The 15,903-nt window shown below is 37.2% G+C and overlaps 1 protein-coding gene across 1 annotated transcript in view; it reads right to left on the bottom strand.

Annotated features, from left to right (window-relative positions):
- The window catches only part of PRKG2 (protein kinase cGMP-dependent 2), a 113,382-nt gene that overhangs the window by 35,366 nt on the left and 62,113 nt on the right, over nucleotides 1-15,903 (bottom strand). Inside the window, exons 12-14 of the mRNA XM_021669634.2 lie at nucleotides 15,444-15,580; nucleotides 12,702-12,791; nucleotides 10,111-10,252 (exon numbers count right to left, since the gene is read on the bottom strand). Coding sequence (XP_021525309.1) covers nucleotides 10,111-10,252; nucleotides 12,702-12,791; nucleotides 15,444-15,580 — 369 coding nt within the window. The remainder of the gene's footprint in view (nucleotides 1-10,110; nucleotides 10,253-12,701; nucleotides 12,792-15,443; nucleotides 15,581-15,903) is intronic.

The raw sequence follows: 15,903 nt of genomic DNA on the forward strand, positions 1-15,903 counted from the left end.
TCCCTCATGCTCCTTTCCAGTCAAATGTTTTTTCCAGAGATAACCATTGTATTGATGTCTGCCACCTGCTCTAGAACTCTTATACATGGAATCATGCAGAAAGTTCTCTTCTGTGTGTGGCTTCCTCTGCTTGTCAATTTAAAAAATGCATTCATGTTGTTCCTTTTTATTGGTGAGCAGCATTCCATTGCTGAGTGCACTACTATATGTTTATACATTCAGTTGATGATGGATATTTTGGCAGTTTCCAATTTGGGGGCTATTAGGAAAAAAGTTGTTATAGAACTTGTGGCCAAGATATTTGAAAATATGACTTCAGTTTTCCTGAATAAACACTTAAAAAATGGAATTTCTTGTCACAGACTAGGTATATGTTTCACTCTATGAAAAACTGACTAGATATTCTTTGAATCGGATTTTCTTTTCCTAACAGAAATGTAGAGAAACATCCTCACCAACACTCAGTATTATAAATCTTTTTAAGTAGATATGAAATGGCACCTATGTGGTTTTAATTTGTGTTTCCTTGATGGCTACTGACATGGCTTAGTGACCATTTCTATAGTTTCTTTTGTGAAGTCTTATTATTATCATTATAATAACTTAAGTACTGGGATACATGTGCAGAACATGCAAATTTGTTACATAGCTATAAACGTGCCATAGTGGTTTGCTGCACCCATCAACCCATCATCTACATTAGATATTTCTCCTAATGCTATCCTTTCCCTAGACCTCTGTTCCCTGACAGGCCCCAGTGTGTGATGTCCCCCTACCTGTGTCCATGAGTTCTCATTGTCCAACTCTGACTTATGAATGAGAACATGTGGTGTTTGGTTTTCTGTTCCTGTGTTAGTTTGCTGAGAATGATGGTTTCCAGCTTCATCCATGTCCCTGCAAAGGACATGAACTCATCCTTTTTAGGGCTGTATAGTACTCCACGAAGTATATGTGCCACATATTCTTTACCTAGTCTATCGTTGATGGGCATTTGGGTTGGATCCAAGTCTTTGCTATTGTGAACAATGCTGCAATAAACATATATGTGCATGTTTCTTTATAGTAGAATGATTTATAATCTTTTGGGTATATACCCAATAATAGGATTTCTAGGTCAAATGGTATTTCTGTTTCTAGAACCTTGAGGAATCGCCACACTGATTTTTTAACTAATTTACATCCCCACCAACAGTGTAAAAGCATTCCTATTTCTCCACATCCTCTCCAGCATCTGTTGTTGCCTGACTTTTAATGCTGCCTGACTTTTAATGATCAGCGTGAGATGGTATCTCCTTGTGGTTTTCATTTGCATTTCTCTAATGACCAGTGATGATGAGTATTTTTTCATATGTTCGTTGCCTGCATAAATGTCTTCTTCTGAGAAATGTCTGTTCAGATACTTTACCCACTTTCTGATGGGGTCATTTTTTTCTTGTAAATTTGTTTAAGTTCTTTGCAGATTCTGGATATTAGCCCTTTGTCAGATGGATAGACTGCAAAAAGTTTCTCCCATTCTGTAGGTTGCTTGCTCACTCTACTGATAGTTTCTTTTGCTGTGCAGAAGCTCTTTAGTTTAGGATCTTTTGTTGCCATTGCCTTTGCTGTTTAGTCATGAAATCTTTGCCCATGCCTATGTTCTAAATGGTATTGCCTAAGTTTTCTTCTAGGGTTTTTATGGTTTTAGATCTTATGTTTAAACATTTAATCCATCTTGAGTTAATTTTTGTATAAGGTGTAAGGAAGGGGTCTGGTTTCAGTTTTCTGCATATGGCTAGCCAGTTTTCCCAACACCATTTATGAAATAGGGAATTCTTTCCCCAGTACTTGTTGTGGTCAGGTTTGTAAAAATCAGATGGTTGTAGATGTGTGGGTTATTTCTGAAGCCTCTGTCCTGTCCCAATGGTCTCTATATCTGTTTTGGTTACTGTACCCTGTAGTATAGTTTGAAGTCAGGTAGCATGATGCCTCCAGTTTTGTTCTTTTTGCTTAGAATTCTATTGGCTATATAGGCTTTTTTGGTTCCATATTTCAAGTTGTTTTTTCTAATTCTGTGAAGAAAGTCAATGGTAGCTTGATGGGGATAGCATCGAATCTATAAATTACTTTGGGCAGTATGGCCATCTTCACAATATTGATTCTTCTTATACATGAGCATGGAACGTTTTTCCATTTGTTTGCGTCCTCTCTTACTTCCTTGAGCAGTGGTTTGTAGTTCTCCTTGAAGAGGTCTTTCACATCCCCATTGCATCCCCAAGTATTCCTAGGTATTTTATTCCTAGGTATTTTATTCCCTTTGTAGCAGTTGTAAATGGAAGTTCACTCATGATTTGGCTCTTTGTTTATTACAGGTGTATAGGAATGCTTGTGATTTTTGCACTTTCATTTTGTATCCTGAGACTATGCTGAAGTTGCTTATCAGCTTAAGGAGATTTTGGGCTAAGACAATGGAGTTTTCTAAATATACAATCATGTCATCTGCAAACCAAGACAATGTGGCTTCTTCTCTTCCTATTTAAATCCCTTTCTTTCTCTTGCCTGATTGCCCCGGCCATAATTTCCAATTCTATGTTGAATAGGAGTAGTAAGAGAGGGCATCCTTGTCTTGTGCCAGTTTTCAAAAGGAATGCTTCCAACTTTTGCCCATTCAGTATGATATTTGCTGTGGGCTTGTCATAAATAGCTCTTATTATTTTGAGATACGTTCTATGAATACCTAGTTAATTGAGAGTTTTTAGCATGAAGCGGTGTTGAATTTTATCAAAGGCTTTTTCTGCATCTATTGAGATAATCATGTGATTTTTGTCATTGGTTCTGTTTATGTGATGGATTATGTTTATTGATTTGCTTATGTTGAAACAGCCTTACATCCCAGGAATGAAGCCAACTTGATCATGGTGCATAAGCGTTTTGATGTGCTGCTGGATTCAGCTTGCCAGTATTTTATTGAGGATTTTTGCATTGATGTTCATCAGGGATATTGGCCTAAAATATTTTGTTTTTGTTGTGTATCTGCCAGGTTTTCATATCAGGATGGTACTGGCCTCATAACATGAGTTAGGGAGGAGTCCCTCTATTTCTATTGTTTGGAATAGTTTCAGAAGAAATGGTATCAGCTCATCTTTGTACCTCTGGCAGAATTCGCCTGTGAATTCATCGGGTCCTGGGCTTTTTTTGGTTGGTAGACTATTAATTACTGCCTCAATTTCAAAACTTCTTATTGGTCTATTCAGGGATTTGACTTCTTCCTGGTTTGTCTTGGGAGGGTGTACGGGTCCAGGAATTTATCCATTCCTTCTAGGATTTTCTAGTTTATTTGCATAGAGGTGCTTATAATATTCTCTGATGGTAGTTTGTATTTCTGTGGGATCAGTGGTGATATCCCCTTTATCATTTTTTATTGTGTGCGTTTGATTCTTCTCTTTTCTTCTTTATTAGTCTGGCTAGTGGTCTAACTATTTTGTTAATCTTTCAAAAAACCAGTTCCAGGATTCATTAATTTTTTGAATGGGATGTTGTATCACTGTCTCCTTCAGTTCTGCTCTATTCTTAGTTATTTCTTGTCTTCTGCTAGCTTTTGAGTTTGTTTGCTCTTGCTTCTCTAGTTCTTTTTATTGTGATGTTAGGTTGTTGATTTTATATCTTTCCCACTTTCTCCTGTGGGCATTTAGTGCTATAAATTTCCCTCTAAACACTGCCTTAGGAGTATCCCAGAGATTCTGGTACATTGTGTCTTTGTTCTCATTGGTTTCCAAGAACCTATTTATTTCTGCCTTAATTTCATTATTTACCCAGTAGTCATTCAGGAGCAGGTGTCTTTGCACATGAGAAGGTGTCTTGAATACAGCATACTGATGGGTCTGGACTCCTTATCCAGTTTACCAGTCTGTGCCTTTTAATTTGGGCATTTAGTCTGTTTACCTTTAAGGTTAATATTGTTATGTATGAATTTGATGCTGTCATTGTGATGCTAGCTGGTTATTTTGCCCGTTAGTTGATGCAGTTTCTTCATAGTGTCGATGGTCTTTACAATTTGGTATATTTTTGCAGTGACTGGTACCAGTTTTTCCTTTCCATATTTAGTGCTTTCTTCAGAAGCTCTTGTTGGGCAGTCCTGGTGGTGACAAAATCTCTCAGCATTTGCTTATCTGTAAAGGATTTTATTTCTCCTTTGCTTATGAAGCTTAGTTTGGCTGGACATGAAATTCTGGTTGAAAATTCTTTTCTTTAAGAATGTTGAATATTGGTCCTCACTCTATTCTGGCTTGTAGGGTTTCTGCAGAGAGATCCACTGGTAGTCTGATGGGCTTTCCTTTGTGGGTAACCCGACCTTTATCTCTGGCTTCCTTTAACATTTTTCCCTTCATTTCAACCTTGGTGAATCTGACAATTATGTGTCTTGGGGTTGCTCTTCTCAAGAAGTATCTTTGTGGTGTCCTCTGTGTTTCCTGAATATGAATGTTGGCCTGTCTTGCTAGGTTGAAGAAGTCCTCCTGGACAATATCCTAAAGAGTGTTTTCCAACTTGGTTCCATTCTCCCCATCACTTTCAGGTACACCAATCAAACATAGGTTTGATCTTTTCTCATAGTTGCAGATTTCTTGGAGGCTTTGTTCATTTCTTTTCATTTTTTTTCTCTAATCTTGTCTTCAGGCTTTATTTCATTAAGTTGATCTTTAATCTCTGACATCCTTTCTTCTACATGATCAACTCGGCTATTGATACTTGTGTATGCTTCACAAAATTCTCCTGCTGTTTTTCAGCTCCATCAGGTCATTTATGTTCTTATCTAAACTGGTTATTCTAGTTAGCAATTCCTCTAACCTTTTTTCAAGGTTCTTAGATTCCTTGCATTGGTAAGAACATTCTCCTTTAGCTCAGAGAAGTTTGTTAAGTTTGTTATTACCCACCTTCTGAAGGCTACTTCTGTCAATTCAAATTCACTCTCCATCCAGTTTTGTTCCCTTGCTGCTCAGGAGTTGTGATCCTTTGGAAGAGAAGAAGCTTTTTGATTTTGGGAATTTTCAGCCTTTTTGAGCTGGTTTTTCCTCAACTTCACAGATTTACCTACCTTTCGTCTTTGATGTTGGTGACTTTCCTGTGGAGTTTTTGTGTGGATGTCTTTTTTGTTGATGTTGATGCTATTCCTTTCTGTTTGTTAGTTTTCCTTCTAACAGTCAGGCCCCTCTGCTGCAGGTCTGCTGGAGTTTGCTGGAGGTCCATTCCAGGCCCTGTTTGCTTGGGTATCACCAGTAGAGGCTGCAGAACAGCAAAGTTTGTTGCCTGCTCTTCCTCTGTAAGCTTTGTCCCAGAGGGCACCCACCAGATGCCAGCTGGAGCTCTCTTGGATGAGGTGTCTGTCGACCCCTGCTCGGAGGTATCTCCCACTCAGGAAGCATGCGGGTCAGGGACCCACTTGAGGAGGCAGTCTGTCCCTTAGCAGAGCTCAAGCACTGTGCTGGGAGATCCGCTTCTCAATTCAGAGCTGCCAGGCAGGGATGTTTAAGTCTGCTGAAGCTGCACCCACCACTGGCCTTCCCCCAGGCACTCTGTCCCAGGGAGATGCAAGTTTTATCTATAAGCCCCTGACTAGGGCTGCTGCCTTTCTTTCAGAGATGCCCTGCCCAGAGAGGAGGAATTTAGAGAGGCAAGGCTTTGCGGAGCTGTGGTGGGCTCTGCCCAGTTCCAACTTCCTGGCTGCTTTGTTTACACTGTGAGGGGAAAACTGCCTACTCAAGCCTCAGTAATGGTGGATGCCCCTCCCCCACCAAGCTCCAGCATCCCAGGTCAACTTCACACTGCTGTGATGACAGCAAGAATTTCAAGCCAGTGGATCTCAGTTTGCTGGGCTCTGTGAGGATGGGATCCAATGAGCTAGACCACTTGGCTCCCTGGCTTCAGCCCCCTTCCAAGGGACTGAATGGTTCTGTCTTTCCAGTGTTCCAGGCTCCAAGGGGGTATGAAAAAAAATTCCTGCAGCTAGCTCATTGTCTGCCCAAATGGCCACCCAGTTTTGTGTTTGCAACCCAAGGCCCTGGTGGCGAAGGCACCTGAGGGAATCTCCTGGTCTGTACATTGCGAAGACCATAGGAAAAGTGTATTATGGCTTTCCTTGGCTACAGGAGGGCATTCCCTAACCCCTTGTGCTTCCTAGGTGAGGCAATGCCCCAGCCGGCTTCTGCTCACCCTCCATGGGCTGCACCCCATGTCTAACCAGTCCCAATGGTATGAGCCAGGTACAGAAATCACCTGCCTTCTGGCTTTATCTCACTGGGAGCTGCAGACCAGATCTCTTCCTATTCACCCATCTTGCCATCCACTGTGAAGTGGTTTTTTAAGATGCTGATCATTTAAAAGTTGTCTTTTTATTAGTGATTTATCAGAGTTCTTTATAGATTCTAGATACAAGTCTTTTGTCAGGTAAACATATATTGCAAATATTTTAATCCAGCTTATGGTATGACTATTCATTTTTTTAAGTGTATTTTGATGATCACAAATCTTTAACTTTGATGGAGTCCAGTTTGTCTTTTTTTCTTTTAAGATTAATATTATTTTTATTATAAGAAATACTGGCCTACCTCAAATTGTGAAAATATTACCCTATGTTTATGTCTAGGTGATTTACAGGTCTAAGATTCATCTAGAATTAACTTTTGTATATGGTTTGTGGTGGGATTTAGGTTAATTTATTTCCACATATGGATATCCCATTGTTTCAGCAATGCTTTTTGAAAAGATTTTTTTGCTGACTGTGCATGCTTATTTTGGACTTTATTCTATTAGAATGAGTTATTTGTCTATTTCTCTACCCATATCACACTGCCTTGATTACTGTAGCTTTATAGTCTTGATATTGATAGTATGCATTTTTAAGTTTTGCTCTTTTTCAAAGTGTTTATTGACCCTTCTAATAATTTTGCATTTCTATGTAAATTTCATAATAAATGCCTCTATTTTTTAAAAAAATGGCTGCTCAAATTTTTAATGCAGTAACATTGAATATTAGATCAATTTTGGGAGACTATCTTATCAAATATTAAATTATCTAATCCATGAACATAGTATTTCTTGCCATTTAGTTATTTTTTCTCAGTGATATTTTGTGGGTTTTAATGTAGAGTTCTAATACTTTTTTACATATTAAATTTACTCAAAATTTTGTTATAATTTTTGGTGTTATGTAGGTTATTTTATTTCATTTATGAATTTTTATTGCTAGTATATAAAAGTTGAATTTATATTTGGAATTTATATTTGTATATTGACTTTTTACCTATAATCATGCTTAACTTATTGTTTCTAGTACCTCTTCGGTAGATTTTTCAGACTTTTCTACATAAAAATTCACAACTGCAAATAAACACAGGTAACATCTTCCTTTATAATCTTAGGGCTTTCATTTTTCTTTCTTAGTTTATTTAATTTGCTAAGACCTCTATTACAATGTTAAATAAAAGAGGTAAGAGCAGATATTCTTGCCTTGTTCATGACCTGATAAAAGATGCTATCTTACCATGAGGTGATGCAATTTTAACTAAAGGCTTATTCCCCATTCCTTATACATTGAAGAGTGTTCTGAAGTGAACAGCTGCATAACAGTTGTTTTAATGTGAATCTCACTCAGTATGGTTTTCTTTATACAAAGCTTGCATATCTACTCTTTGTTTCTTTTCAGTGCCTTCAGTTACGATTACTCTTATCAAGAGGATAGTCCAATGCAAGCTACTCCACCATTAATAAAAGCTTTCATTGCATATATAATTTCAATCATTATACTCTTAATTTCTTTTTAAATGCTCTATTTGTTAGTTTCCTTCCAAACCTGTTGGATCTTTTTTGAGTGTCTGATCCTTGCTCATTTTTTATCCCTCTCTTAGTTTTAAAACATATTAGATGTATTCATTTTACAGTCTATATCTGATTACTCCAATAAATGAGGCACTTATGTATCTCCTTCTCCTCTTTTTGTTTCTGGAATCTAATGCTTATAATAGCTTTTTTCCTCATACATTTTTTTTTTTAATGTTGGCTTATATTCCCTAGAACTTTAGATCCAGTAGTTCTTTGTGTCCTGAGTTCAGAGTATCTTCCAGAAGGAATATACATTGATTCTTGGGACCTTGGGCATGCCACAAACATAGATTCATTTCATTTAAATTCTTGCTTAGATTTTTCCATCCTTGAAAACTGGGGACCCAACCTCCATTAAGACCAATCTGTGGCCAAGAATTCTTAGAGGAGAGGTTTTTATTCCTCTACCAAGAGCCAAAAATGAGTAAAACATGTTTCTTTGCATGTAACCTGTCAATATAAATTTGATATTTTTTCTTGTTTTCTATTTCTGTGAGAGTTTAATCTGTATGATTCCTAGTTTCATGCAATATTCTCTGATTCACCTACTCACATTACATAGGTCCAAAGCTTGGTCCCCTGTTCCCAAGGAGCACAGCTACTAAAATCAAAACTCTAGACCACCTAGGATTGCTAGGTGCACATAGGATGGCAGCTTCAATGTGTGACTTCTGCCAGATACCACTGCTCAAGTTTGCTTTCAAAGCCCAGAGGAATTCTCATGCTGTCTTATAAACTCAGCCATATATTTCATACTGTTTTCATGTTTCATCCAGTAGACATTTTGTAGTGAGAAGATTTCAAGATATCTAGTTTAATATATAGCTAGAAATTGAAATATTCAATGTTTACTTTTTAATCACTGAAAAATGTTGTTCTTATTCTTTGTTTAGCTGATCGGCAAATGAATTAGCAGAATGATAACAGCAGTTACTTATTGACATCTATGCCTATACATGGGAAATGTTTTTTAAAAAACAGCTTTTTAAGAAAATCAGTTATGAGAAAAAAGAGATGGAGCTACTGAATTGCCTGTATCCCTCATGTTGGTTTTACTTTACAATACTCCAAAGGATTTCTGTAAAGCAATGTAGAGGGCATAACCAAGGAAGGAATTGTGAAAAACAGAAGTGATTGGGGTCTAGTGTTAGTAACTCACCAGTTCTCAAAGCTATCTTTCATGGATAAAATAAAGCTTGAATGAATAAGAATGTTTCTTGGAAGTTAGCCAGATTTCACATGAAAGGGCTTCTATTTTACTCTTTTACCATGGAGAACAATATCTTAGCAATTACACACAATACATTTAATTCCTAAGGATGAATTATACAACTATAACATGTGGATGATAAAATCTATCTAACCTATCTTATAGATTGTTCAATAAGTTAACCGTAAAAGGTTTAGCATAGTAGCTTTAAACATAGTAACTGCCCATTAAATGGTAGCTATTTTTATTTCCTCTTATACAAGTTCTGACATGAGAAACTTTTAATGTCTTTGTAAATGTTAAGTTCAAAAATTGTTTAACATCCTTGAAGTAAAAATGGACTCAGGAAAAAGCTTGGGTTCCCCATTCCAGTGGGGCTCCTTCCTGAGGTCCAAAGTGCCTTGCTTTCCCCTCAAGTTATGACTATCCAGTCTATTACAGTTTCTCACTGAAAGCAGTTTATGTGACGGATAGTAATTTTTTTCTTTAGTGTGATGTTCAAAGGAGTTCATATTAGGGATTGGTGAGTTACAAAGATGGACAGCAAGGAAAGTCTCTATCCTCAAGAAGTCTGTACTCCAGGGTTGTGATGTTAAACCCTGGGGGCCCATTATAATCACCTCCAAAGATTCCAAGAAAAGTACTAACGTCTCTATGTTTATCTTGTCTTTTTATACAGACAGTTGATATCTTGGGGCAGAAATCATATTATCATCTTTTCTTATTCCTTATAGCCACTCCCTAAGTGTAGCAATTATCAATTTAAAAATAGTTAAAATTACTAAAAATTAAACAAAACTACTGACAAAATACAATTTTAAAGGCAATCTATTATGTGAATCTTCAGTGGGAGTTACAAATAAATTCTTAGGTCAAAAATAATGTACATGTAACATTGCTCCCTGTATTGTCTCGAAATTTCAAAGGCCATATCCCCCAAAGAGAGAACAACAGCTGCACCAAAATTATAAAGAAAATTGCAACTATAACACAACGTTTGCCAGAGGAAAAATTTCATATGAGACTGTAAGTGAGAAAACTTGTCTTACCAATTTAAGGTAACCCTCAGCATCTAGAATTAAGTTTTCTGGTTTCAGGTCTCTGTAGATAATACCTAGTCGATGCAGGTAATCAAATGCTTCTGTCACACAAGCAACGCAGAATTTGGAGGTGGGTTCATCAAAGCTGCCTCTGCAAAGAAATCATTTTCCCTTTAATACTCTGGATACACATCTTTGGTGCTGTTCTAGGTGTCAAATCAATTACTGGATTGGCAAATTTATGCAATATGAATATTTTGCAGGGTATCAATAATAAAATGCATTTTATACATTGTATAAAATAATACATTTTAAAATAAAATGTATTATTAAGCTGTTTGCAAATCATAAGGCAATTCAGGGAGATATGTGATACAAACAAGAACTATTTCACTAAAATTAAAATACCAATAACTGTTTCTGGTAATCACACATGAACATGTGAAACAGAAAAATCCAAAACAAAAACCTTCTTTAAACACCCATCACAAACTCTGGAGAAACCGCAACTATTTCAGTGGAGAGCTTAAACCAGACTTTTGCACTGTATTACTTGACTTAAAAATGACTCAAAGGATTATTTTCATTTCCTGTTTGCATAGTACGTAAGAGTAACCCAGGTAGAAATGGGGACATAACTTTGTTCTTTTTGGTGCCCCTTGATCTTTTATTAGAGTCCTCTCTTTCAGCACTATGTGTAGTTTTACACACTGAATTTTTTTTAATGTAGTGGTGATTTGCCAAAGGGTCTCACAGAGGAATGTAGCTTTGGAGTGACAGGAACTAAATTTGACACCTGTTTATTTTACTTACTATATCCTTGATCAAGTCATTTAACTGTTCAGAGGCTCAGAATCCATATCAGTAAAAAGGGTTTGCTACTTACTTAAAAGCGTTTTCAGGATTAAGCACAGTGCTTAACAGGTAGGGATAACTGCCTTTCCTAAAATGATTTAGTTTTTCTCAACAAATTTGCCTATTGAAGCAAAGATAGAAGAGGCTAATGCATTTGCAGGTGTCGTGAAAGTCTCCTCATCCTTCCAGGTTCTCCCCATTCAAATCTGTTCAACAAAATGTTCCTGACACAACACATTCATCTTCTACTCAGATGCTCAATGTTATTTTCTTGCCTAAGTCGGTGATTCTCAACCATAAATGCACATTAAAATTGCCTGAGAAGGGCCGGGCGTGGTGGCTCACGCCTGTAATCCCAGCACTTTGGGAGGCCGAGGCGAGTGGATCACGAGGTCAAGAGATCAAGACCATCCTGGTCAACATGGTGAAACCCTGTCTCTACTAAAAATACAAAAAATTAGCTGGGCATGGTGGCACGTGCCTGTAATCCCAGCTACTCAGGAGGCTGAGGCAGGAGAATTGCCTGAACCCAGAAAGCGGGGGTTGCGGTGAGCCGAGATCGCGCCATTGCACTCCAGCCTGGGTAACAAGAATGAAACTCCGTCTCAAAAAAAAAAAAAATTAATTAAAAATAAAAATAAAAAATAAAATTGCCTGAGAAGCATTTAAAAAATCATTTACTGGACCCCATCCCAGATTAAATAAATCATAACCTCTGGCATTAGGGCCCAGTATTTTTACTTTGTAAAAGCTTTCTACGTGAATGCATTGAGTGGCCAACTTTGAAAAACACTGACCCAGGTATCATTCTAAATATGTGGCCTTGCGTCAACTCCCACAATCTAATCCAATCTACATTCTCATGCCTTCTTCTGTTGACTTTATCTTCCACCCAAATTCTTCTGTTCACCCACAAAGAGACTTAATACTACCCCAACTTCCCTGCTCTGTCTTAAAGCAGTTTCCCTGCCTCTGCCTTTCCAAATTTTGGTCATGTTTAGAGCTTAATTCAAATCCTTCCTCTACCATCACATTCTCTCTCTCTCTCCCCGCTCCTTGGAGCTTACCATCTACAACACTATTTGACATTTAACTACAAATTTTCAACTTCTTTGTCAACATTTAGTTTTCTCACTAAACAATGAAATGTTTTAAAACTGTATACATAATCTCACAAGGAAACTCTGAACTCGTTGGTGAAAAAGTTTTTACTTTTACTCTTCTGGTTAGAAAAGTCCACACTGTCTAGAGCTTCTCCTCCTGACCCCTACTGTGCACTACGAAGCCTTTTACATAGGTGGTGCTTAGTAAGTATCTGTGGTTTTAATTGTGTGAGAACCACCCCTTGTGTAAAACTGAATCTTTGCAGGCATCTTGCTCTGCTTTTCAGTGAGGGCTTACCCACTCTCCACCCCGACCTTTGTTTACCATCCTACTTCTGCTAGCAGATCTGGAATCAGAAACATCTGGGTTTTTACCCTGACTCTGCTTTGTTTGTGTAATCTGGGATAGTTCACCTCTCTAGTCCGGGATTCTTTAATCCCTAAAATAGAGATGACAACAACTACCTTGTGGGGTGTTATACCACTATTGTAGTGTTAGCTAATAAAACATCACGATTACTGCTTTATTTTATCACATATTTGCTTATAACAATTTCGTAATGATTTCCTCTATGCCTTTTTAAATGATCATAAATATAGCACCCCTTAGACCAGATGTGAGTACACAAACTTTTTCATTACCTGTCCCTTAATATACTCCATAGTTCCCCACCTAAGCAGGCCTCCAGAAGCATGTATACATACTTATTGTCCTTGAAAGTACGATATAATCTGTGAAAACAGATAAAAACATGATTATTTTTAGAAATCTAGTTTAAAAACCTTTTTAAAGCTGCTTAGAACTATCACCATAACATTATGAACAGTAATCCTTATCTCCATATAAATATCCCACAACTGCACTGGCCAAATTCTCTGATTTCCCTATTGTCTTCTTCTGCTCCTGTGGACCTCTTTACTTAGACTGCCCTTTCTCTAACCACAGACTGAACTTAACTTCAGTTTTACTGTAAAAATTTTATCCATACTTCAGGGTCAATCTCCAAGTCCATCTTTTAAACAAAACAGCACATTATCCTAACTACCAAATATGGCCTCTCCTTTTTCCAAAAACTCAGAGACCTCTGAGTATGTCACCTTTAAGATCTGCCTTGCATAGTAGTTACTCATGTCCATGTCTTATGTTCCCTAGTTGGTTAATTGATGTTGGATTCCCCTGGAAATAGACTCTGAGACAGATTTGCAAGCAGTCAGTTTAGTGGGGAGTGCAATTGGAAACAACGTCTGCCAAGGAGGAAGGAAGTAGAATTGGGCTATGTTTTAGTTTTGACAAAAACCTCAGCTTCAAGGGGCTCTGCAGTTGTTAGATGGATGTACCTGAAGACAGCATATGATCCTGGGCAAAGTGGTTCTCTTCACCAAAAAAAATTCAAAAAACAATGTCCAGAGAGGAAGTGAGCTAGAGTCTTCAGCTGACAACCACACTCCTAGAAGCTGGGAGAATGGGGGCCTCAGTTCCGAAATGGGACCTGGGCAGGGCATCAATTTCAACGTTGTGTAAAAGCAGTTTTGGGGTCTTAATCCTCAAGAGACCCCCCTCCCTTTTCTCCCTAGCACTGCACTCAGGCCAAAGCAGACAGTAGAGCAGCCATATCGTGTACAGATAGAAGAAGCAATCGGGTAAAATGGTGCAAAGTGTGGGCTCTGAACCAACCTGCCAAGGCTTGAATCCAGATCAGACATTTATCAGCTATGCAACCTCTGTTTTCTCATTATTTCTCAATGAACATCTATTTTCATTTTACTCTATACTGATCACATATTATTAATATGTATATTATTGACTTACATTCATTGAAATACATATATATATCCATTTGATTCTAATTGACCAGTGAGATAAATGTGTTGATTATCTATACATATAGAAGATATAGCTTATAACAGCATCTGGTATGTTAATTTCTCAATAAATGTTGTCATTAATATTTATTCTTCATATTTTTGCCCTACTACATGCTAGACAGTTTGGAAAGAGTTGAAAATAAGACAATGAATGCAATCTAATCCATGCCCTGAAGCTGCTCATCATAGCTTGTTAATGAAATATTAATTTTAAAAGGGCATCCATTCTAGGAACATAATTAACATAAAGATAATTGCATGTCTCTCTATTGCCAGCACTGCCTGGGTTCAAATTTCTTTGTTAATCTTGAGGGGAAAAAAATGGGTCTGGAAAGATGGATAGGCAGAAAGAGTCTTTTAAAGCATTTGATCAAAAAGGATAAATTCTAGTCATTATAGGGACATTTTACACTGCCCAGATCACTAAAACTATGCTCTGGGGCATTAAGACATATATGAAAGCATAAATTGGCTTACATCACTACCCATGAATTTACAAGGATGGAGAGCTGTGGCCTATAATAATTAATATTTCTTCTGCAAACTCTTATGACAGTTACGGAAAGAATAAGTATTAGGACATGGATGTTTTGGTACTTACGGTACTGCTAAGACCAGGGTACATTCCACCTTGGCATCCCACATATGCCCAAATGCCACCCCTACAGAAATTCAACATCAGGATGCTTTCTGAGGAGTTTCTTACAAATCCTTGCTTCCCTAGTCCCCAATTCTGCATTAGGTCTGAATAAAATAACCAGTTCAAATTATTCCCCAATAATTTTATATTTACATATATACATACTCAAACACATATACACACACACTTTTGTGATATTTACTCAAGGATAAAAACAACTGGAAAACATCTGACCCCAGATCTCAAACTTCTAACATTTTTAGTACTGTTGCTGTGACTGGGATGGAGAATCCAGAGTGAGACCTCCCCCTAGAAGAGCCATACAAAAAAATGAGATTCTGTCATTTGCAACAACATAGATGGAACTGGAGGTCATTATGTTAAGTGAAATAAGTCAGACATACAAAGACAAATATCACATGTTCTCACTTATTTGTGGGATCTAAAAATCAAGCAATTTAATTCATGGAAATAGAGAATAGAAGGATGGTTACCAGAGGCTGCGAAAGGTAGCGGGGAGACAGGGGTGGAAGAGGAGATGGTTAATGGGTACAAAATAAAATAGAAAGAATGAATAAGATCTAGCAATTGATAACACAACGGGGGATTGCAGTCAACAACAATTTAGTTGGACATTGTAAAATAACTGTAAGGGTATAAGTGGATTGTTTGTAACACAAAGGATAAATGCTTGAGGGTATGAATACCCAATTTTCCATACTGTGATTATTATGCATTGCGTGCCTGTATCAAAATATTTCACACACCTGATAAATATATATGCATACTATGTACCCAGAAAAAATAAAAATAAAAATAATTTAAATAAATAAAGAGTATGAAAATCCTAAGTCCTAGGAAGCCAAGGGCTCACTTACTTCACAATGAATGGAGAGCACAGTTCCTCTAAGATCCTCTTCTCTGAGTAGACATGCTCCTGTTGCTTAGTGTCAACGATGTGCTTCTTCCTTATACACTTCATAGCAAAAGCGACATTTTCATTTTTTACTTTAACCTATGTAAGAAATGGAAAGATACATCAAAATTAACTTATAGCTACATAAACATGCTAACTGATGAGAGTTAAAATTGTTCCATGTTTATGGAAGCCCTTAACACTTATCCCTCTGAGAACTTTCATCCAAATGTACACACTTCCCTTTCATCGTAATTTCTAGAATAGTTCATCTATCTGGGATGTGGCTCTAAAATTTTTGTATTAAAACAAATTCTGTTAGACTTAATAGTTAGACAGTTATTCTGTTTTTAACTGGGTGACATAAAAAACTTTGATCAGAATTGCCAGACATTTTTTTCTTATTATTCACTTTGCTTTCA

This window comes from Aotus nancymaae, unplaced genomic scaffold, assembly GCF_030222135.1.
Source record: "Aotus nancymaae isolate 86718 unplaced genomic scaffold, 86718_ANA_hifiasm-v0.15.2.pri h1tg000006l, whole genome shotgun sequence".
Lineage (NCBI taxonomy): Eukaryota > Metazoa > Chordata > Mammalia > Primates > Aotidae > Aotus > Aotus nancymaae.